This window comes from Dicentrarchus labrax, unplaced genomic scaffold (genome assembly GCF_905237075.1).
Source record: "Dicentrarchus labrax unplaced genomic scaffold, dlabrax2021, whole genome shotgun sequence".
In the NCBI taxonomy this organism is placed as follows: domain Eukaryota; kingdom Metazoa; phylum Chordata; class Actinopteri; family Moronidae; genus Dicentrarchus; species Dicentrarchus labrax.
In genome coordinates this window covers 18,651,948-18,675,541 of record NW_026136708.1, presented here as the reverse complement: position 1 = coordinate 18,675,541, position 23,594 = coordinate 18,651,948, and the positions used below count along the sequence as shown (strand labels likewise).

The 23,594-nt window shown below is 43.4% G+C and overlaps 1 protein-coding gene across 5 annotated transcripts in view; it reads right to left on the bottom strand.

The window, feature by feature from the left end:
* sash1a (SAM and SH3 domain containing 1a) overlaps positions 1–23,594 on the bottom strand; it is a 162,379-nt gene that overhangs the window by 15,900 nt on the left and 122,885 nt on the right. For 3 of the 5 annotated variants that reach the window (XM_051408034.1, XM_051408037.1, XM_051408036.1), the window contains exons 3-12: positions 16,511–16,561; positions 16,356–16,405; positions 10,874–10,914; positions 10,490–10,579; positions 10,287–10,399; positions 8,890–8,988; positions 4,559–4,694; positions 3,686–4,107; positions 950–1,024; positions 569–712 (exon numbers count right to left, since the gene is read on the bottom strand). In XM_051408034.1, coding sequence (XP_051263994.1) covers positions 569–712; positions 950–1,024; positions 3,686–4,107; positions 4,559–4,694; positions 8,890–8,988; positions 10,287–10,399; positions 10,490–10,579; positions 10,874–10,914; positions 16,356–16,405; positions 16,511–16,561 — 1,221 coding nt within the window. Of the gene's footprint in view, positions 1–568; positions 713–949; positions 1,025–3,130; positions 4,108–4,558; positions 4,695–8,889; positions 8,989–10,286; positions 10,400–10,489; positions 10,580–10,873; positions 10,915–16,355; positions 16,406–16,510; positions 16,562–23,594 lie in introns of all 5 variants that reach the window. The other 2 variants (XM_051408033.1, XM_051408035.1) reach the window with 2 other exon arrangements.

Sequence of the window (23,594 nt, the reverse complement as noted above, 5' to 3'; positions counted from 1 at the left end):
AATCCACTGAATGCCCCAAAAAATTAGGCCATAGCAGATGAGACAGCCATTATACTCCCTCACACTTTAAGTCTCCATTTCCTAAGAGCTAGCCTGGGGAGACTTGCATCACTTCATGAGCTCAGCATGAAGCACACACTCCACCCTACACACTGAGCCCAGGGAGAGCAGAGTGGAGAGAAATCCAAATGTGTGTGTGTTTTAGTGCACTGTGTTTATTCTGTAACTAACACAAATACTCCCACCCACTCACAGCCTGTGGACAGAATATGTGGCTTATACTGCAAAACATCCTCTAAATGTTTGCAGAACACGGGGAGCTTTTCTTTCTTTACAACTGCGCTTGGCTCGCTGTTTTAAGGACTAAAAGCATAATGTGTGGATTTGTGGGACCGTTTATGTGTTTAATTTTAAATAAAGTTAAGGCTTGACTATGTTTACACACGCTTCGTTTGCGTGAAAACAAGGGAAACCTAAGAAGTGTTTAATGTTATCTGAACTTTCTCCAAATAATTCAAAAATTGCATCCACATGTATTTGTGTGTATTCAAGTGCGTTTGTATCTAACCTGCTCAGACAAGGAGCTGCTGTACTTCTTCGACATACGTTTCCTCATCGTCTCCTTGACCGACTTGACCTTCTTGCCAAGTGAGATCCGAGACGTAGTGGGGGATTTGACCACTTCTCGGTATATAGCCTCCTGTTCTTTATTCTGTGATTAGAAGAAGGAAAGGGAGAACAGAAAGGGACAGGCAAAGAGGAAGGAGGTGACAGAAAGAAGCGAAAGACAGATGAGGAGAGATAGGGACGAATCGGCAGAAGACAAAGGGCAGGAAGGTCACAAAAACAAAGGGAAAAAACAGAAGAGAAAAGGTGATTTAGTGTGACAGGAGAGTACGGCTTGTGCTCCTTACAGCCTCTTCTAATTTTACAAGCTGCCAGCACTTACGTTGGCCTCCGAGCCGGTGTTGACCACATGGAGCGAACGGTTGGACAGGTCAAAGCCTCCAAAGCTGCATGTTCTCTGTTGGGGAGCCAAAACACAATCAAATAAGTCACATTCAGAAGGTCACGTTACAGAAACTTCCCATCCACACCCACTGAGGGTCAACTCACAGTGATTCATGCTTGGCGCAACACAGGCAGTAGTTTGATTAATGTACATGGGTATATGGTTTGTATATATATATGCGGGGGCATGATGTCATATGGGACTGTGGACAGCCAACAGACATGATGTAACACAAACTGTTATATGAGCTCCTCTTTAAAATTGCGAGTTACTGCACGGTCCTTGGCAAATGAGCTGTTATATTGAGCGTGGAGAGCACGCAACGAGTTGCTCATATGCTTTAGAACTCAAATCCCCGGAAGAAATATGGAATTCAATTAAGGCTTTCTTGATGTGGCCAAGCTAAAACACATAACTGTACAAGTTAACATATATTTGTTGCATTTCAGCCTGATGCAAAATGTCTTGTGGTTAATTATGAGAAATGCAAAACTGGACTTAGTATGCCAACATGCACAACATAAAGGTTGGTTACTTAGGGCCGACAGTATGTTAGTCTCATCAGAAACATTTTTAGAGAGAGAGTAAATTGTTTCTGCTGAGAGGACAGGGTGATATGGATTTTTTCTTGACTTTAGAGGACAGCAAGATAAGGGGTAGACACAAAGGGGAACTATGACATGAGAGGAATAAGAGATCTAGGATCTTATCACTGAACCTGCTTTGACTTTTTGAATCCAACCTGAGCTTTGCAGTAGGTCACACAAAAACATGTATACACAGTCATGCATGTACGCATCTGCCAAAAAAACACTCTCAATTCAAGTGGGGCACTTGATGGCATTTCTCCTTTGCTTCAAAAGCCACTTCTAAACTACTCCCGCAAATCCTAGACGAAGATCCTCAAGTGTGAGAAGGCATCGCACATTAAGAACATAGCTTTTATATTAGATGTCCACAGCTGCAGTCCACATCACAACTTCCCAGGAAAAGCATAGTTTGGAGAACAAACACGTTTAAAGAGACGTCCAAAAACAACTCTGAATGTCATGGCGATGTTCGATGGAATGGACATGCACCCAGAAAAAAATGTCTCTCAAAGATAATTATAGGAAAGAAAAACAACTAAAGAAAAAAAAAATAAAAAATCACATCTGCAACCATAGAGGCACGGGCCAAAAAAGAACACGAAAAGCAACAACAGAAAAAGTGGAGTCAAAGAGTCTTTGGATGAGAACGACCTCCAGTGACTTCACCAGAACACGATAGGATTCAGGTACCCTCAAAGCTGCAGGATAGCTCCACTATATCACCACCTCGTATGTGCCACTACTTCTGCTGATACACACAGGCTATTTGGATATATGTGTGGAATAAGTGAGTTATTTGCAACACAACCAGGCTGTTTTCATCCTGGTTGACATTACAAAGTTGTGAACCTGCATTTTACATTCACTGTAGTATGAATCAGTATTAGATGTAGTTTACCCATTTTCCTGTTGTTTCCACTTTTTGTTGCTATACTCTTACAAGATCAAATTAAAAGTGTAAAGACCATTCAGTCCCTTAAGTTAACTTAATAAAGCCATTCATTGAACATGCCTCTGAGGCTACGTGCTGTGCAGTTCTAAGGATGAGCAGTTTCAAGCTTGTACAACATCTTTTACCCACAGGGATCAGTGTGACTGTGCGTGTATGCATGTGCTTCAGGGGTCTGACATTTATAAAAGGCACTTATAAAATCTCTGCTGTAACTTAACCTCCCAAGTGGGCCACCGCACATTCCATAATCATTTCATATTCAGCTGAAATAAAGGTTTAAAGCCAAAGGGATTCACTTAAAGGTCATAGAAGATGACATTCCTCTGGGGCAGTTAGGTCTGTGATATATACACCAGCCCATAGCCCTTTTTCTACTCATGAGCACAGCTGCAATACTGTGGATTTCTTACACAGACAATATTAACGGATAAGTTTAAGTAATTTGACCTGACATGTGTCTTGTTTGTGTATGTTTGCTGCACCTTCACCTATAACCTCTGAGCTATTCTGCAACTTTGAAGCACCGAGTCCTGCTCACACGAGGCGGTCGATTTAAACCTCATGGTCTAAACTCACAGACTTCTGTTGGATGCGCAAGAGTACCCGCTTGGTGCAGCGGTCCACACTGGCCGCCCACTTCCTGTCCGCCTCGCGGTCCTCCTCCAACAGACAGCGGCGCTCAGCGCGGCTGAGGGTAACTGGGCGGACCAGCTGGGCCCAGTTGAGGTGACCGTACAGGCTCCGTTCTACCACATAGGTGATGTTCAGCTCACTGACTGCCGTTCGACCACGCAGCCTGCGGGAGGGGAACACCCAGCCTCCTCCCCCGCTTCCAAAACCCTTTGATTTGGCTACATCACATCGAGCAGGGGAGGAGGGGGTGACAGACAGAGGGGAGACAGGGGTCTTGGCATTGCGCGAGCGTTGATACAGTAGGTGCTTAGTGGAGTAAGCATAGTTGGGGTCAGGTTTCCGGTGCGTCCAGCTGCCATGGTGCCGGTTGGCAGGTTGGTGTTTGGGGCTGCCTTGTGGACCGTCATCCAGGGATATCAGGAGGCGGGACTGGGCATGGGGTTTGGGGCGAGGTTTGGTGAGGCCATAGTAGGCGTAGAGAGCTTCATTGTTACTTACCCCATGGGAGATGGAGCTCAGCGCCTTCCGCATCTCGCCGTCGGTCGTTGAGCGTGACAGCTTTCCTTCGTCGTCCAATCCACAGCCATCCAGCTCTGAGAAGGAAGAGCCACTACCTCCAATGCCGGAGATGGATCCTCCCAGGCCCCCGGAGCTAACTGGTGTTCTCCTGGGGGGCCGGATGAGGCCGTGGGTACTAGAAGACTTGCTGAAGGTTTTGACCAGCTTGTGCCCGGACCAGGTGTCCAGGCTGCTGGAGGAAGGGGAGTTGGTCAGACTGTCTGTGTCTCCATCCAAAGAGAGTTGATCCTGGGTGAGGGAGGGAAGGGAGATCTCCTGGGGCAAAGGGGGCTTCTTTAGGACCCCTGTATACAGAGCTGTGTTGTCCTCACAGGTGGGAGGCGCCTCCAGATTCAGAAAGTCTAAAGAAAAAGAAGACGACGACTGAAAAATTAGTTACTCAAGAGGATTTAGACATTTGAGGCTGTGTAGTCTCATGACCCATCTGTGGTTTTCCAAACCACAGCTAGCTAGCAAAATTTCCAAACACATTCTTAAAGTCTGAGTATTGGGCAAAACCCATGACAATGTAAAATTTTGGCAAACAAACAAAACAAAAAACAAGACTCATTAATTCCCACTAACCCTCATTTGGAAGCACACATTTAACTATAAACTTCAACTTCATTTTAGTAAGGACAAACAGCTCAATTTCGTGCTCAACACGGATAATCAACATACAACTGTCACAAGTACTGCAAGCAGAGTTTACATTACACTACTACAATACACATATCCAGTGGAAGTATAATGCCTTTGGATTTAAATTATGTTGAACTGTAAGTAAATCAAAGGAACTCAGGTAACACAAACCTTCAGAGCCATGTTTCTTGCCCTCCTCCACCTTGATGAGTTTTTTCCTGACCCGGCGTGTAGAATTAACCAACTTGTGAAGTCGTTTGAACTTCACAGAGTCCTCTGATTGCTCATCGTCTGACTGTTCACGAGACTGGTGGGAAAGAGAAAGAGGGAGGGATGATATAATAAAGGGAGGGACAGACAGTCAAACACTTTCCAATTAAATAAACCTTTAAAAAAAAAAACATAGGTAATAGCATTTAATCAATCCAGGTGTAACAGAAATACATGGTTTTGTTTTGAATTTATTTAATATAAAAAGTAGTGAGAGAATCAAACACAAACTTTGTCACATGTATTTTGAGATTGGAGATGCTGTTACAGTGCGACAGATGGGAGCATTGCTTAGGATGGAGTCAAAGTTAGTGAGGTGAGAAATGGAGGATGGTGGCACGCTGCATTGTATGAAGTTTATAGTCATAGTAAACACAGAACAAATGCTCTCAAATAATGAACCAGATGACAGTAATTTGAAAAAATGAGTACAACAGAATGGCACAATGAATCAGTATTACAAAAAATGGTCCATTTGGCATTATGTTTACTCCAGAGAAAATGGAAGGACACTGGTTTTATGTTATGGGTGTAAACATCCTCGTATTTTCTCTCCATTGATGGCCACTGCATTTAAACCCTCTGCACAAAGTAGTGAGTGGAAAAAAGACAGAATAATAAAGTCACAAACAGTTTCATCACACACACACCCCTCCTCAATTGGAGCACACACAAACACACAAAAACTCCCCAAGCTTGTATGTGTGTGCACGGCGTGTGTGTGTGTGTGTGTGTGTGTGTGTGTGTGTGTGTGTGTGTGTGTGTGTTGAGTCTCGCTGTTGCCTCCATGTGATGATGGTGATGTTGATGAGCAGAGCTTTGGCCTAAAGATTGTCTGGCAGGATTATCATGGGAGCTCAAACAACCTAATTTGTTTCTATTTGCCACTGGTTTCCACAGCAACACCACCTCTCTGGTCACATACTGGCAGTTCCACGGTCGAGGTTGACTGCATCACTTGGAAAGGGACACACATGCATGCACAAATGCTCACATAGACAAAACTAGACAGACCAGGCCTGCAGGGCTCATCTCTCTGTCTGATAAAATGTCTTCTCCTTCAACTCTGAAGCTAAAAGAGAAGAAACCATTTTTTCGCTGTTGTTGAGTTTAGACCATAGGTCTGGCTCAGAGGCTACTGGCATACATTAGGGGTGATGTTAACAACTGCAGGCTTGCACGTGTTACAAAACCTTACCAATCATTGCCAAGTTGGAAAAGGAAACAACACATTAATCAATGAGGCATCGTGCAAGTGCATTCTATCAAACTTTCCTCCCTTTGCCTCCACTTCAACATTTTTAGAGGTACGTGATCAACATTTAGGTCTTCTGTTATATCGGCCCAGCAGACCGGAGCCAGGATATAGCCATTCTTTAGCCCTCTCACAATCTGCAGAAATGGGTTCTGAAAACCCATAACGCCAATGTCCCTCAGCCCAATTCTCCTTGACAATCCCACAACTGAACCACACAATTCTGGCCACAGTGGTGACTCCTTCAACTTTCCATTTGCCCTGGACCGTGCTTGAGTGTATTAGCTTCAGAGAATGTAATGTAATAACAAGTCTGTGTCAGAGAGGACTGATAAAAGAGGCAGCAGAAAGACTGTGAGATGAATGAGACCACCAGAGGTTGGATTGGAGTCCACTCCTGTATATTGGTTCCTCTTAATAACTATTATTGAGAATTGTAAAGAAACAGAATGTCTCATACGGAGTCACTTTTATGTCTCTGATATGTGAGGCTAACTATGTGCAGCACGACTGTCTTAGTAATCTCAGAGTTAGCCCACAAAATTTGTTCTTGTCCTTTTGTGACCGACCGAGAAAAGGAGTAAGAGAATGTAAAGAGGTGACAATGATATACAAGTCCTAACCCAGCCCCGAGGAACACCATCCATGCAAATGACCAGATAAACAGGGGATAAGATACACACAGAGAAAGAAAGCCAAACACAGGAGGCGATGAATTAAGCAGGGCTGAAAGGCCGCCATTGAAAACAAAGTCAAAACAACAATTCCATCACCATAATTGCGTCGCTTCACAAATTACTTTGAGGGTCATTCCAATAACTTTAGAGATGCAGTTAAACTTAGAAACCTCCAAACCAACATCCCCGTGGTGCACACCAAGATCTTTCTGTCATCCTACCACAAAAACAGAACGGGACAATCATAAAAGAAACAATCTAACTCAAACATTTAAGAGCACCACGAAACTTACCACCTCATTTAAAACAGCAGTGTACAGCTTTCTGTGTCAACATCCAACCAGTTAGCAAGAGTGGGTCCCGCAAAACTGCAGTGCAGAGACCACATTCTCACGCATGCATGATCCAAAATAATATCTGTGCTCCCTGTGCACATGCTGGCAGATACAGATGCAGCCTGTTAGTGAATTCAGCTCTGAGGAATGAGGGACAGCTTGGAAGTGCCGTGCCGCACAGCTAGTAGAGAAAAGGCGTGTTGTGCATGGAGAACAATCCCAGCATTTGAGCCCCTCTGACCCTGCCTTGGCCCCCACATCACTAATGGCCAGCCCTGGAATGTGGCCTCCAATCGCCAGAGGAAGACAGACCAGAGAGAGACTGCATCAGAGAAAGGCACAGAGCAGCCAAAGATTATATATTGCAAACATGTCAGCGACAAGCATGTACTGTATATTCACATACCCGTATATAGAACACAGACACACGCAAAACAGTTAACTATTTGAATTTGGGAATGACCTAATTCTATTCATTAGAGGGGAGAGGGGGCAGTGCGTGACACCAATAGAGGCTCCAGCAGAGTAGCAGGATTTCCTGAAGAAGCCAATTTTGGAACTCGGGGCAAGGGGAGATACAGAACTCCCCCTTTTTCACGGCCTGGGGGCAAGTGCGACGTCTTTATCTTCCCTATTTTTCTCTCCCTTGTTTCCTCTCTGCCTCCAGCTCTTGCATTTGTTCACAGCCTCCAGAGCCAAGTTGTGTGTTCCACTAAACAATACTCCTTCAGTAACCCTTCCATCCTCTCCCCTGTAAACCCCCCACCACAGGAAGCGAGCAGCTGCCAGCAGAGGGGTAATGTGAGGGTTAACAGACTGATAAGACGATCAGCAACCTCAGTCACAGTTCACACAACCACATCAAACAGCCGGGCAGCAGACAGAACTTGAGCTAAGGTTGAATGTGGAAAAGTCCAGAACAGTAATAATACGCATGTGCGTGGAATTATATTGAGAGGACTTGGAATTTTGTAATGTTTGGATAAACTCACTTCCTGCAAAAAAAAAAAGTGGGTCAGAGACTGTATGACTGCATGCAATTCCCATATGATGCCATACAGTACAAAACTAATGAAGAGCTGACTCCTTTAAGTTGCTGCATCAGAGCTGACCTACATTTTCTCCTTTTCTTTTTTTAAAGAAAAACACATCAACCTATGCAACATACAACACACAACAGAAATAACTGATTGATAGTCAACAAACACTAAACTGCATCCAACAGAGCCTGATTGTCTGAGTTCCAGCTCCTCAACACCTCACAAAGAACCCTCAAAGGTCTCGAGGTTTGGAGGCCTCCTCTCTGTGGATCACAGCTGACAAAATCACTGCCAACAAAAGCTCACGCCGCAAGGGACTTTAGGGTATTTTGTGTGACTCTCCGCTTGGCTTTCTGCAAGTTACAATTACAACTGATTGGTGGAAACAGACCGGACCTAAATTTCCATAAGACAATTTCCTTGTCACTACAGCAGCCAATTTTGACTATGTTGAGGACATATCTCAAATGAGGGCCAAGATTCACAGAAGTAACACCTGGATAAGATGCACATGACATGGTGGAGAGAATGTATGTGCAAAGGCCAATATATTGTAGTTCAGCCAATGAACAGAGAGAGAAGGGGAGAGAAAGGGAGAGAAAAGTAAGATAAAAGTTGAACAAAGGTGCTGTATGCAATGGCATATACAACTGTCCAAAATTTTAAATATTTCAATCATATTTAAAAAGATGGATTGTATCTAAAGTCTATACATCAAGCTACACGTTTACATCTGAATAAACACACACATCCACGCACACATATGCTGAAACAACAACGGCCGTCCTCCTTCAAAACCACGTTGGCTGAAAAATCAAACTTAAAGGTGAGAGTGGTCCAGGGGAGAGTGTTAAGAGAAGCAAAGGAGGGAGAGGTCAGGGTTTTGGGGGGGGTGACGGGGGAAATGGGGGTGGGGTGTACTTACGTTGCAGTTTGAGGACTGGTTTAGATTGGTTGCGGATCCGTCAGTCCACTCTGCAGTGTCAGTACTGCTGGACTGTCTGCTGCGCTCATACTCCTTCAGCTACGTGGAAAAGAAGAGTTTAGAGAGGCAGAGGAACAGGACAGGGCCACCCACTCTCACCGAGCATGCTACATCTCTCCATACACTATCAGACGATTGATGTACGTCAGTCGTGTGCATTCACAGTGTATGTATACAGACAGACAGGCGCACAGACAGACAGAACATAAGGACTCAACCAGTGATGTAGTGGTAAATAAAAAGTGTGAACTGTAACCTGAGTTTGGTGATTTCTGTGCAAACCGCCACTAATTAAAGCATACATATATTTATGTCCCTATGCTACTGCAAATTTCCTTTTTCATATGTGTGGTATGACTTTTAGTCATGAAGATTTATGTCTGCCTTTATGAGCAGCCATAAGTCTTACAGAATAAATAAGAAAAAGGGGATTTAAAGGCAGACAGAATACCATTACATTTATATTTTATTCCACTACATCCCTGGACACATACTACATACCACTACACTGACTGATACAACACACTCAATAAAGACACAGAAGCACAACAAGAAGTCAAATCAACTATCCACAAAGGCTGAACATTGATTGGTTTAACTGAGTTCCAATCACTAGATAGGCTGGAATCAAGCTATTGGCCAAAAGAAAATCAAAGTTCTGGAGGGAAAAAAAGGGGTAAGAGGATAATTATTCAGCCTTGTGGAGAGCAATCCAGCGCTCAAATGCTGCTGGACAGTCATGCCACCCATGAGCAAGGCATCACAGAAAGTGATTGACAGGAAGGAGGGAGGGAAGAAGAAATAGGCAAATAAAAAAAGAAAGAACAATCGCCAGAAATTGATCGAAAAGAAAAGGAAAGGAAAGCCAAGTAATTATCCACCATGTCCACCTAGAGAGGAAAACCACAATGCACCAGAGCATCCCGCCCAACAGATGGGGCTATTGAGTCACTATGACCATCAATCCAGCAATTATGAACTGAACAACACACCCACACACACACTCCATAAGCTCACACCCTAAAAATCCCCAGACTCCTGAACCTCTGAAAGCACCAATTGCCTGGAGTTTGTTTGTGTGTGTGGGTAGAGGACGATGCAGGGTTAAAATGCGGGGCCTCGTACAGGTTAGTAAGAGTGAGTCGTTTTAGTAAGCCAGAACTGTGGGGGGAATGTGAAGCAGAAGGGGAGGGCTGGAAACTAATATGGGGAGGGGGGGTCAGGTGATCTGAGGGGGTCAAAGGGAGGCTACAACTGGGAATCCTAAGGGAGAGGGTCAAGTGAGGGTGGGGAGGAAGGTGCAACAGGTGAGGCAGGGAGTCAGTTGAGCTTCCTACCCGAGCTAGAGCTTCTTCAACGGTGATCATCTTCTCCTTCACCATCATCATTAGTTGGATTCGCTCTTCATCGCTCATGGTGATCTCACTGGCCACGTAGCCTATGTCTTCTCCTGAAGGGTGCAGAGGGAAAAGAGCAAAAGTTCACATGTGGGGCAATGCCTATTCAGCATAGCATATCTGAGAAATAAAGCTGCACCAACCTTTAGATGTCTGTCGCATGACTGGTTTGTGCTGAGACTTGCGGAAGTTCTGCCAGAAAGATTTGTTCTTCTTCTTATTGTCCCATTTACCTAAAGAGAAGGCAGGTTCAGCAAGATTAGCATTATATTATATGGTTTCTGGCCACAGAAAAGCAAGCACAAAATGACTGTACCAACTTTTTAGTATACAATATTACATATTTGCATGTGTGTAACCATTGCTCCATTTCTTGCAACAATAAAGTATGACCCTTATGCAAACATGTGTGTCTGGCTATTCCCACCTTTCAATCTCTCCCCAGGGATCAATAAATGTTAAGCTAAATATAATAGGAAACGTATTAAGACGGCAGAAGATAAACATGAAAATGCATCTCAATTTACCTCCAGATCCATCTTCAGAGCTGGATTTGTGCAAGGGCATTCTGTGGGGTTAGAGAGTAAAGAAAGCGTCAACATGAGAAAAAACATAATAATAATCACACCTTATCATAAGGTCTGGAATCTCTGTCAACTACAGTGCTTCAAAATCCTTTATTTATGAATCTTTGGCAAAGGAGAGCTGCAGTTCAGTCTGTTCACCACTTGGGGTCAGTATTGGTACTTAAGTGACAGCAAACCAGGCTCCTGAGGCATAAAAGGGAGATGGTGGAGGAGAGAAGAGGACATAGACAACCATGTTGGAAAAAAACAAAAGGGTCAGATGAAGATGGTGATAATACAAAGTGTTTAAGAAGCAGCAAAGAAAGGAGGAAGGTCAACAAGATGATGAAAAAGAGAGGGAAACCATGGGAAAGTGAAGAACGACACTGAAATCGAGGAAGAGAGGAACAGAAGGAGGGAGCAAGGGGAGGAGGAGGAGGAGGAGGAGGAGGATAAACCACAGGGCAGACTCAGCCTGTTTGTGTTTCCACTTCCCTCCGCAGGATAGACAGTCACGAGGAAGACAGAGGGAAGAGAGGGAGAAGAGGGAGAGAGTGCACAAGAGAGGGAGAGATGGAAAATAACTGAGTCCTGACATGTCTGTAAACCTTCCTAAATAATCAGACCAAACAGGGAGAAAATAACAGCTCCACAGCTCCTTGTGACACATGAACTGGACTCAGCTTCCAATCAAAAAGTCATATATGGGCAGCCTCACTCAATTTTCTGGCGAGTTCAGCAGCATGTAAGGCCGTGCGGCTGACTCTCCCTTGTTCTGGAGGAGCCGAGAGAAACCACATCAACAGCAATCTATTTGTGTCTTCCTTATATAAAAAAAAAAGAGAAGGGCTTCATGTTCATGTTTAAAGTAGTTCCTGAAACCGTCACAGAAGGAGAGACTTTGTTTTTTAGGTTGGGTTAAGTGGGCTGAGTAAGAGGGTAAACTGGGAGTGAAGCTTCAGGTTTGGATTATGTGTGTGGAGAACGCCCTACAGGTGTGTTTGTGTGTGTGTGTGTGTGTGAGAGAGTGATTTCGGCGTACTATAAACTTTTCAGTTCTTTCGATTAAAAGGGAATAAATCATGGGGGGGGGAGGCGAGGTAAGGACATATTTGTCCAATTGAGAGCCTCAGAGACCTTTTAAGTAAATCTCTCTACTAAAGGCATACTTTCTCACACTTGCACACGTCGACACACCCTTTATGATCAGAGCCCACTGCACATGGGTATGCAGCTGCTGAGGCATGCAGGTAGCTGCCAGAGAAGCAATGTGAAAGTGTGTGACAGGATGAAAACAAGATGAACAGGTCACTTCCCTCTCCAGTGGCTGTATGTGTGTGCCTATGTGTTCATATGTTTGTTCAGACATAAGCCCTCTCCTGGTGCAATGGGAAATCTTCACGCAGCTTAAAGCCCAGCTGCCATGGCAACATAATGAGATGCTAATTGAATGGAGGCCTGTATGGTTTGCCCCTCCGTTCATCCCCCTCTCAGATAGGCTAGGGCCGAAGCTAATGCTAATAGAACTCACTCAATAGAAGCTTTTCTGTGGTGGCGCTGCTCCCCCCCCCCCCTCTATAAATTAACCTCCCATGCAGCGCACACATAAATGCGCGCACACACACACACATCTGCGCTGCTCACACACTGAATGTCTTTCAAAGAACGTGTCAGTCCAGGCATTGTGTGGCTAGGCAACTTAATTGGTTTAACCTTAAATCTTTGGCATGCCTTTCTATTTCATTTCAGTTCTTTTCATTGAGAAGGGGACATCTAACAGCTTTTTACCTCATTAGCATAAGCCAACTTTCTATTTTGTGCATAATATTAAATATAGTATCTTAACTTTGGCTGGACCTATGCAGGATAGGTGAACGCTTCTTTTCATGATACGTCTGCATTAAGAAAATGTTACATGTGTTAGAAACAGGCGCTAATGACATTAAAGCTATAAGTGAACTGACAGTTTGCTCAGTGAAAATTACATGTCTGAAATTACATGTTCTCTGGCTGGGATGTAAAGCATGAATCATTTTCGAAATGATAACCTGTGAGAGCTGTCTATGTTATAGCATGAGACTCCAATTCTGTGTTATAGCTGTAGATGTGTTTAAAACATACGATAGTACTACATACAAGCAGATATGGAACAAGAGTAAACTGGCATATACTAATATGTGGTTAATGCACATTTGTACACACACAGAGATGAATTCCACAGAAAACAATAGAAAAAACCCTAGCATGTCAGTGCCAATTAACATCAGGGAAAAAAGGATGACTAGGCAACTATCATAGGACACAGTATGAATTACGGTCTAGCACAGCCTCTATCCTGTGTGACAGAGCTGCTGTCCAGGAAAGATGATAGCCCAGCACATAGCAAGATTTGGACACACAGCTGTGTGTCTCACTGGCAGGTTTTACTGTACTCAGCATAAATCAGCACTGCACCCATTTATGTGTATGGCAAATTAAATGGCAGGCCACCTGGAGCAAGGTGATCTCCGGGGTTCTAGTAGAGACAATGAAAGGCAGCGACCCTGCGCGATGTGGGCAGTGTTCACAGGAAGAGCAAAGGGATAACCTATTCAGGGGTCATGGAATAGGTCAGAGGTCACATGGAGGGGGAAGATGGCAGATCATATGGCAGGAAAACAGAAAATCATCCAGATAAAGCACATGTTTCTGTGCATGCATTTTCATGCCGGACCCACACAGTCTGCTGTGCTCCACTCTCAGAAGCAAATAACACTTCCATGAGGGCTGCAACACTCAGCCAACAAGTGGTTAATATGCTGACATGGTTCTTAAGTTTTCCATCACAGTGCTGTTGTTCTAAACAGATTCTTCACATGGCATGGCTTACATTTCCATCTGATTATTAGTTGGACTTCCAGTAGTGTCTACGGAGTCTAAATTTACAATCTTACAAACCTGGTTAGAGGTTATCTTGTGTCTGTACACATGTATGCTTTCATCAAGATCCATTTGCCTCTGCTGTTAACCCGACTGATAAGCTTGCTGCCCCTTCTCTGCAACAATTCCCACCAATCAATCACCTTTCAAAACAGGAAAGTCCCTAGCTTGAACCCTCCAGCCTTCTAAGAGTGCTCTGTCATCACCACTTGCATACCAGCCATTGTGGGAGCTGTGCCCACCTCCTGCCAACAAAGTGACGAGGAGAACCACAGACAGGGGTGGCATGGCCCAAGATGGAGTCTGGGTAATCTCCTCTGGGTGCTATTGTCCTGCACAGAGGTGATGAAGGGGGTATCCGTGTCTGTGCTGGGGAACGTGCATGCCTTCTTCTTGTGAGGCTGAGAGGAATGTGCCGTGCAGAACGGAGGGGGCTTGTCTATCACTCTGCCTGCACAAGATAAATTACTACACCTGAAACCCATTCACACCAGTAGAAAGTAGACAAAAGGCAATGTAATAGAGACCAGAGCTAGGGTAAATGAGAGGAGAGGGGTCGGCAGTGAAGGATGGATTACAAAAAGAAAATATTTCTGAGGCTTTAGATGGGGTAAATTTTGTCCTCAAGCATAAAACCCCCTAAAAATGAGATTAATTATAAAAGGTGATATGAAGCTCTTCATATCTAATATTCACACCAGAAATGGAGTTTATGGCTTTGTAGTAAGAGAAAAAGATAGAAGAAAGAGTAGAAATGACAGAGGTGAAAAGAGGGGTAAATGTGAAGCCTCAAGCCGAGACTAAGTCTGAATGTTTATGAGAGAGCACGTGATGGGATGGAGGACAGAAAGAAGCCAGGCTGACAGGAAGAAGAGAGAGAGAAGCACAGTTAGGGGGCTCTTTCTGGGATTCTCTCGAACAGCAGAGAGACGTCATTTAAAATTTGGCATCTGTTTCCCATCATCCCCAGCATTTGTCTGTGCAACATACACAGCCATGGGAGAAAAGATCATGTCTGTGGTATGCACTTCCTTTGCCGCACGCGGTCGTCACGTGAACATGACAATTCCACTGGGGGTCACACGGGGGTGATGGCAAGGAAGAAACACACAAAATCAGGGAAAACTGTGAAAAAGATTAGATCATTTCTGAGTCACACTCAGGTTTGTTTAAAATTTGACCCTGGCAAACACGGCAGTGGGGTTTGACTGGGGCTCCCAATTCCTGCACTAACCTATCCGTCTCATCTCCACTAAATCTCTTCATAAAATGTAATAGAGATTTTTCATTTTCCATTAGAAATGTTGTAAGGAAACATTTAAATATGTTCTTGATCTTTGGTTTCACTTTACAGAGATCAAATGAATGCCGTGCCTATAGAGGGGCCAAATGTGTGTGACTGCAGTGAATGTAATTCTCTTTGACAGCAGGGCATTTACAGAACTGTTTTGCCGACCAACCTGTGTAGCTTTAAATGTGTATAACAGTGATCTCATGGTGGGGCCACGGGGGGGGAATTTCATGCACACAAAATAAAGTGGTGTGAAATAATGAGCACACACACACTTCGCGTTACAGGAATCAGTGAAAAGGAACCCCACCCATGCACGGTTCCATCCTGCTCTTTCGTTCATGCTCCTTTTTCTGCAATCATTTGGCCATCACCCTTTCTGCCTCCCCCTCTCCCCTGCTGGACACAAAGGCAGGAAGGAAGTATGGATGGCCAGAGAACAGAGAGTGGCTGCTGGAGTGAGCAGGTCAGCCGAAGGAAGCAGTTAGTGGTTTTCCTTTTACCACAGAAGGGATGTGACCAAGAGGACTCAAAGGACCAACTACATGCATATCTGTGCATGTCAACGGTTGGTTCCTTCAGAACCACTCATCTTAATATTAATAAGGTAATGTTTTATCAGTTAGGGATTTATTTCATCATTATAAGCATTTAAATCTTTCTTGACGTATTGCTTTCTTGCCTAGTATTCAGAAGATCGATACTACTCATGTCAGCATGGTAAATATGATGCTACTGTACCGCTAGCAACCTGTTAGCTTAGCTACACAAAATAAAAAGGTTACACTGTAATCTGACATCTTGTTGACATGACACCCAGTGAAATAAAATTGTCTTTATCTGCACTGCCGTAGCTGAACCTGTGTCAATTGCTCACTCGCACACCACCACACTGATCCATGAAGTCAGAGTTTTCCACCTGAGGAGCTGACCTCTTCTCCCTATGAGCAAGGCCAGAGAACCTTTGTACAAGCTGTCACGTGAGAGATCTATCAATTCTATGAGCTGCATATGGAGCCTCTCTCCATCTTTAGCTGCAGACATGCAGAAGGGCTAAGTGTGATCCATGACTTTGTGTGCAGGCGCGTACGGTTTGATGCGATCCAGACGGAGGCTGCACTGCACATTGTTTTGACATGCAACAGACACACATTTCAACCCAAGCATATTTCATGGTTCCACATTGGCTTCGGTCACATGTTACAGTGATAAAGTGGGACAAAAAAAACATACTTTCTGTCTGTTTCTGGAGTGGAAACCTCACTGCTGAAGCCTAATGATTCCTGTGGACAGAGAGAAGGAGGCAGATGTCAGATTGATTTTAAACCAAAGATTGTGTGAAAGTGACACTGCAAACCATGTGTTTAGTGCACAGTGTTTCTGCCTACCTGGATCTCAGTACGGAGCTGCAGGGATGTGCTGCTTGGGTCCTGTTTCTCCTGAAAAAATGATAAGGGAGAAAGAAGAAAGAAAGTCAAATGTCAGTTTCAAAGATCAACTACTTAATAACACAGGGGTATATAAACAGTGAGCACAAAACTAAGAAGACTAGAAAGGTAAAAACTATTTCTGTATACTGTATATACAATAAAGGTGAGTTGACTACAGAAACAGTGGATGGCATGTTTAACAATGCCCTCATGTGGGAAAGACGTCCTTAGGTCAGGTTCATGTAGACACACCTGCTTATGAGTGACAACAAACACAAGCACGTGCATGCACACCAACTACCCTCCCACAGACAACTCAACAAGTCAAGTCTCGTCTTAGGTACCCAAACCTGCAAAACTTGTTTTGATTGTTACTGAATACCACTGGGCGGTGGTGTAGCCGAGTGATGTCTTGGCTTTCCTGGCAGAACAAGACATGACAAAAGCGCCTAGGTAACTGGCTCCATGAATTCCAAAGATTTACAGTGACTTTAGTTTGCGCCTCCCTCAACACAAGGCAACATCTGCTGGTTTCAAATCCTTAGAATACAACATATCATATTCTAATAGATGAAATGACAGCACAAAAGGGGAAGCTGGTGTATATGAAAGTCAGATATCCAGACCCAGGCATGCAAGAAACAAATTACTCAAAACTGAAGAATTGCACAATTTTTAGCCTCTCTTCATTTCCACTTTCTGAGCTTCTCCAGCCCACAATGTCTGTCAGGGTTGCTTTCACGATTACACAGGGCTGGTGCTTGTTTATGTCTAAGGCAGGTGTCCTCATCATGGCATATCCAGATACAGATGTGCCTCAAACCAAATGCTTCTACAGACAGACACAGGACCTGTACAATCACAACAAGTCTGCAACTTAGATTTTAACCTGCAGGATGTGATTATTTAAAGCCAGTGAACAGCCTTGAGGGATTGGTCGAGTGCATTGTTTTTGAACTCTCATGGATGACATTACCCAAGCCCCTGTACTCACACTTACTTAATGCTACCACAGTCTTGTACAGTGGTGGGATATTAAGCACCACAGAAACAGATGGGGTCAGCACATTGCTTAAGGGTAGTGACCAGACTATCAAAATGTGGACCAAGGACTCACAAGCCTGCATCCCTAACCTTGAGTTTAGCATTATGCCAGCATTGTAAATTTCTAGTAGTTATTTTCGTGGTCAATGCACAATGGGATTATTTGGCTTTATACTCTCCATATGCCTTTTCCTTCTGACATGAGCTAGAGGGTAACCAAGGATAACCATCCCCCTATTATTTGCTACTGTTATGTTCTGTTAAGATACCATAAGAAGGCAAAATGAGAGCACATAAACCGTGAAATATTTGTGAGAACAGTAATGCATACATGAGGCAGACTTGGGAATAGTATGCACAGTAGAAAGGGCAAAGGAATGAGCTTAATAAAAGTTTTATTAATAGGTGAATTGCTTTTACTTGCATTTTGGGCAATTTCTGACACATATTTTGAGGAAGTGTCTAGGTCATGCTGAGATTCTTAAGGTCCCAGTGAGAAGAGAAAACATAACCTAAACAAAGTTCCTGTTTCTACTTTCTGTCTCACTTTTAATATTTTACCAGATACAGCAGATTTTTAGTAAACATCTCATGATGCAAATGCTGATTTTACCATATCTATTGTTGGTCATTCAAATAGGGTGTAAAAAGTTTTAGAAAATATGAAACACTAATAACACAAACTCCAATTATTGTCTGTTCCTCTCTGTTGTTGCTGTGGTAACACACAACAAAAAGCCTTTCTACAGTTAACCACTAACTGTTATCACTGTCATAAATGTCTCACAAATGTAAGTTATTTTTGTCAAGACTGATTTTTATGGCACGACGTTCTGTCAAATCAACATGGCAGTTGACGTGGTATTTTAACTGGTGATATTTCTCGCGGATCCGTATGCCTGGAGGAGGAGTTGACATCAGCCAAGTAGGTCAGTAGAAACAGGTTGAGTACTTGAGGTGACTGGCTCCCTAAAACCATTAAATAGCACTTGCTGCAAAGAAAAGACTAATTGAATCTGGAATTTCCCAAATGTAGAGAAGGAGTAGGAAATGAGTTGTTTTTGAGAATTGCGCATCATTCCGTATCTCCACACCCAGATATTGGAGTGTAGGATAACAGTCACAGGAAGCTAAAGCAAGAACACTGCCAACAGTGTCATGCTTCCTAATCAGAGTGACCCGTAGTTTAACCTCTTTTCTTTGAATGGGCTGTCATCAAGGGAGTGTAATCCTTCTACACTCCCCTAAGCATGAGTCACTAAGTGACTAACAGTTAAAAAGAACTTGGAGGTGACAGAACTTCTTTAAGAACTCTTTAAGAGTCTGTAGCCTGCAGGTCATATGAACAGGAGACCTTAGGAGCTGAGGTGGCTAAAAGCCTCAAAATTAGCCTGAACCCTACACTTATCACAACAGTAAACGACTGAAGGCGAACGGTAATGATGTTAGTGAGACAGTCTGGCTGGCTTTATCTTAAACGTTAACTTTAGTACTACAAGTCCTCTTAGTCCTTTTGACTGTTTCTCTATTAGTCTGTTACAGTGATCAAGCGGACAGAGGCACGGATCCGGAAGTTTCTTTGGAAAGTAAATCAAGTAAGGTCGGAAGAGCTCTGACACAATTTGTCCATCCAAGGGAATATGGTGATTCCCATAAGTCAGAGAGCAGGTACCTGTCTATGGTCATAAAAACCTTCATCTAGCAAGCCTACAGAGGTACAGGGTTTAGTCTCATTACATTGCCAGGCTGAACATAGGGGAAATCTGGGACACACCTGAATGCCTTTTTCTTACAAAAGCAGAACTTATTTGAGACAAAGAAACAACATATATCTATCCCTTAAACAAGCACAGGTTTGGCAGCAAGCTCAGTTTAAACAATTGCATGGTGCATAATAATGTGGGTGTACTCAGAAAAACCCACATAAAGAGGGAACAAGGTGTGTGCTCACATGCACATGCAGTCTTTGCTTCACAAAGGTAGCGGCAGATTGCTTTTGCTTTCAGATCCTCTATAATGGCTTCTCTGGACTGCAGTGACAGGAGAGATATGCCAGTCTTGCCAATGGATATCTACGGGCACCGTGCCAACTGGTTCTAAAAAAAGTATTTTAAAACACACTGCCACACTGTCGGCTCAGTGCCTGCCTGGCAAACGCACCACATGTAAAAAATACACAGGCAGAAACAGACCCTGACATAGCCACATAAATGCCACCACAGACCTAAACCTAGACAGATACCTAAACCGAGGAGCACCTACACACATACACACACTCGCTTCCACTTCCACAGACAGAGCTCCAAAGAGACAGACACACAAAGCAGCTCTTTGTTCCTCCTACTCCTCCTCAGCTTCCTTTTGCTCCCTGTCTGTGCGTGCCATCTCTGACATGGAAGGAGGAGGCGAGAGGGTGAAAAGATGAGGAGACGATCAGCGAAAAACAAACAAAACCTACATCCCATTTGCCTTTTCCGGCAGATCTGTGAGATGGATTTGTCACAGCATAGAATGTGGAGAGAAAATTCATGTAAAAGCTTCCCACGGTAAACTTGGGGTTTCTCTCAGACTTGTGGATCGCTAACCGAGAAGCAACAGTGAAGAAGCTGCCAGCGTAACTGACACCGTTTCTAAAAGAGAATATCAAATCAATGCCTTTTTAAGGGGTACTCCCAGAGGGGGTACGCTATCCTTTACATGAACCTACCAGCATCAGCTTGTGATACTGCCCTACTTACCCTGAATTCAGGGTAAGTAGGGCAGTATGCGTGTGAATGTTCATGTGTTCTTGCTCCCGATGTCCACAAACTTATTTGTGCCCAATTCACTCTGTCTGTGTGTGTGTGTGTGTGTGTGTGTGTGTGTGTGTGTGTGTGTGTGTGTGCGCATTCAAGTCTGATACAAATGCAAAACTCTGATTGCTTAAGCGTGACTGAATTGAGTTAAAACACAAGCGAGGGAAAGCAGTAAGGGAGCATATGAACTCCAGCTCCAGCTAATGAGGATCACGATGTGGGTAGACAGGGAAACTAGCATCCGCGCGCGCACGCACACACACACACACACACACACACACACACACACACACACACACACACACACACACACACACACACACACACACACACACACACACACACACACACACACACACAAAGAGGCATCAAAAGCTCCTGTAGAGTGACTGTGAAAGTGTGTAATTCCCAGCACCACATTGCTTCCCATCATTAACCCAGAAGCTATAGCTATACTTTCTTTTGCTACAGCAGGACCAGAATCTGTTAATGAGAGGGAAAGGATAGAAATACAGATTAGTGTTGAAAAGCAGCAGTTTAGTCCAAACATGACTGCAGAGCCCACCAAAGGCATGAGTTCCCACAGTGGAGCTACTGCCAAGCTCAGGAGCAGAAGTAGGCAGATATGCGGCAAAACTAGAGAGACCAGGTAGCTTAGTGGAGGTACGCCAACTGGCATGGTTGGGTAAACGTGGGCAGGCAAATGTTGCTAGGTAGGACCGCACATGTGGAGGGATAGACACCAACTGGAAAGCCTGGTGCAAGCCCAAAAACATGTTATCGGTGGGGCCAGTATGGCTGGGTGCAAGCCTGCGGAACCGGCTCATTTGGAAGATCTCATAAGAAGATAAATATCACACATAAAAGCAGGTTATACATGTTCTCAGTGGGCAGTATTACCAGAGTCTGTCATGCCACCTCTGAGCTGCTTCATGGTTAAACTAATTTACGAGAAACAGAAAAGCATCAGCGCACTCAGTAACACCTCGCTTCCTTTCCAGAGGCCTTGTGAGAGTGTGTGTGTGTGTGTGTGTGTGTGTGTGTGTGTGTGTGTGTGTGTGTGTGTGTGTGTGTGTGTGTGTGTGTGTGTGTGTGTGTGTGTGCATACGTGCATACTTGCAGCACTGGCCTGCATGCTTCTACAGTATGAAGCATTCCTAAGCCTTGTGGATCCTCATTGTTTTGGTATTTCAAGACAAACACCAGAGTTATTACAAATTCCAATGACAGAGTCATGATCCCAATGCTGACTAATAAATCATACAATAAAATTGTAAATATACCACTTGCTTTCCACAAGGGTTACACCAATAATGGAGCTATGCAAACATCATTTGAAAGTGATCCTATGGTAACAAAGGCTGCTGTCTGAAGCATGTTGAGTGGCTATGTTTCTGAGCAAAAGCCTGAAGGTAAGAAAGGACAAATAAGCAGCAGAATTCAAGACAGAGTTTGTCTTTCTTCTACACTGTAGTTTTAACCCGGCTGAACTGACCCACTTTGATGAACAAACTTCATGCAGGCATTAGTGCATTAAGCACACTGTTCCTCACCTCATGGCAAAACAAAACAAGTCTGTACTTGAGTCTTGACCCCCAACTATCAAGCTACTCAGCTAAAAAACCATTACAGAGCATTCCTGAGGGTAACAGATCAATCTGACACCAGCTGAGGCATTTCTGTGTCAAGTGTTTAGATTGTGAAGTTAACAGACCAACAACTGAAGGATTCTGGTCAAAGCATCAAAGGATTTAATCTTTAAGGCGTCCTTGTTTATCCATGACTTTCAAATTACTCTCAAGGATATTACCACAAATGCTGTTGCAATGTCTCATTATGGTTTACAGCATGTAGAAATGTGTTAAAAGGTTTGCCCCACAACCACGAATTCCAAAATTATCCTTGATTTATATTTGATGTACTTCATCTGTTCCATCGCTGTGGTTTGAGAGACATGCTAATATCTAGTTTGATGTTTTCCTCCGTCGGCTATACATGATTTTCCCACTGTAATAACCAGTCTCTGCAGCTCTATGGGATCCCTCTTGTAGTTTCTAAATCCATGTTTTGGCATGTTTTCACATTCAGTAACAAATGCAGTGTTGAAGAAAAGATAGCAAAAGAAAGTAGCCCTTATTCATATATCTATAGATCAAACTTTTATACAGTTTTACATTTACTCTCTGAACTTTGTAAATGTTAAGGACTAACCCACCTATCCTGATATAAAAAAATATATATTTTTGAGAAGGCTGACACATGAATCAGACAGGGCAAAGAGAAATGGTACTTCAGGGTGAAAAGAAAACTCCAGCCCATATGTAAAAGACAAGTAACTTATCTTGAAAAAGGAGCACTCCTACAAAACTCTTAAAACCAAGCATAAGAACTGAAAAGGGCAATGAAATACAATCAAACGCTTTATTCTTTGTAACTGAAGTATGGAAATTAAATTTAAGTAAACACAATGGGCTGAGCCATGCATGATTTTTTTTGTGTAATTTTGGTTGAAGAGACAACAGATATTACACACATAATTAATGGTATTAATGGCAATTACATCGGTGACTGACTCTGAAATGTATATCTCTCCGCTTATAAGTGTATGTTGATAAAGCGAATTGCATACCACGTTTGTTGTGGTTTTGGTAAAATATTTAAGATATTATAAATGCAAAACAATATAAAATAGCAGTAAACGCTCTAAATGTTACTGACTGCAACTGAACTTTCATCCTTTGGCTATCATTTGAAAAAACACATTTTGTTTAAGTTGCTGAACTCTTTGCTTCAATACTTCTACCAACAAGCCTTATGTATCACCAAATCAGCATCCCAGTGAGACTGTCACAACTCTTGTCATCTATAGGAGTTCTGGGAAACTGTGCATGGTAGCGCTAATCCATAGGTCACATTCCCAAAGGGGGATGTTTATTTAACCCCCTTTGTCCCTGCAACTCATAAAACTAACATGAAGATACAGAGGAACAATCCAGCAAAGACCAGACAGGAAGTGGGTACAATGATAGGCATCTCTGAGAGAGACTCCATCATCAGCTTCTAATAGGGAGAGATCCACGTTTTACTAAAACAGACAGCCATCACTTTGTTAACTGAAAGGCCTCTCAAGTGAAAACAAACAAAAATGTTAAGCTCCACACATTTGTGTAAAAATGTTAGTGTTGCAAGATCATTTCTCGATA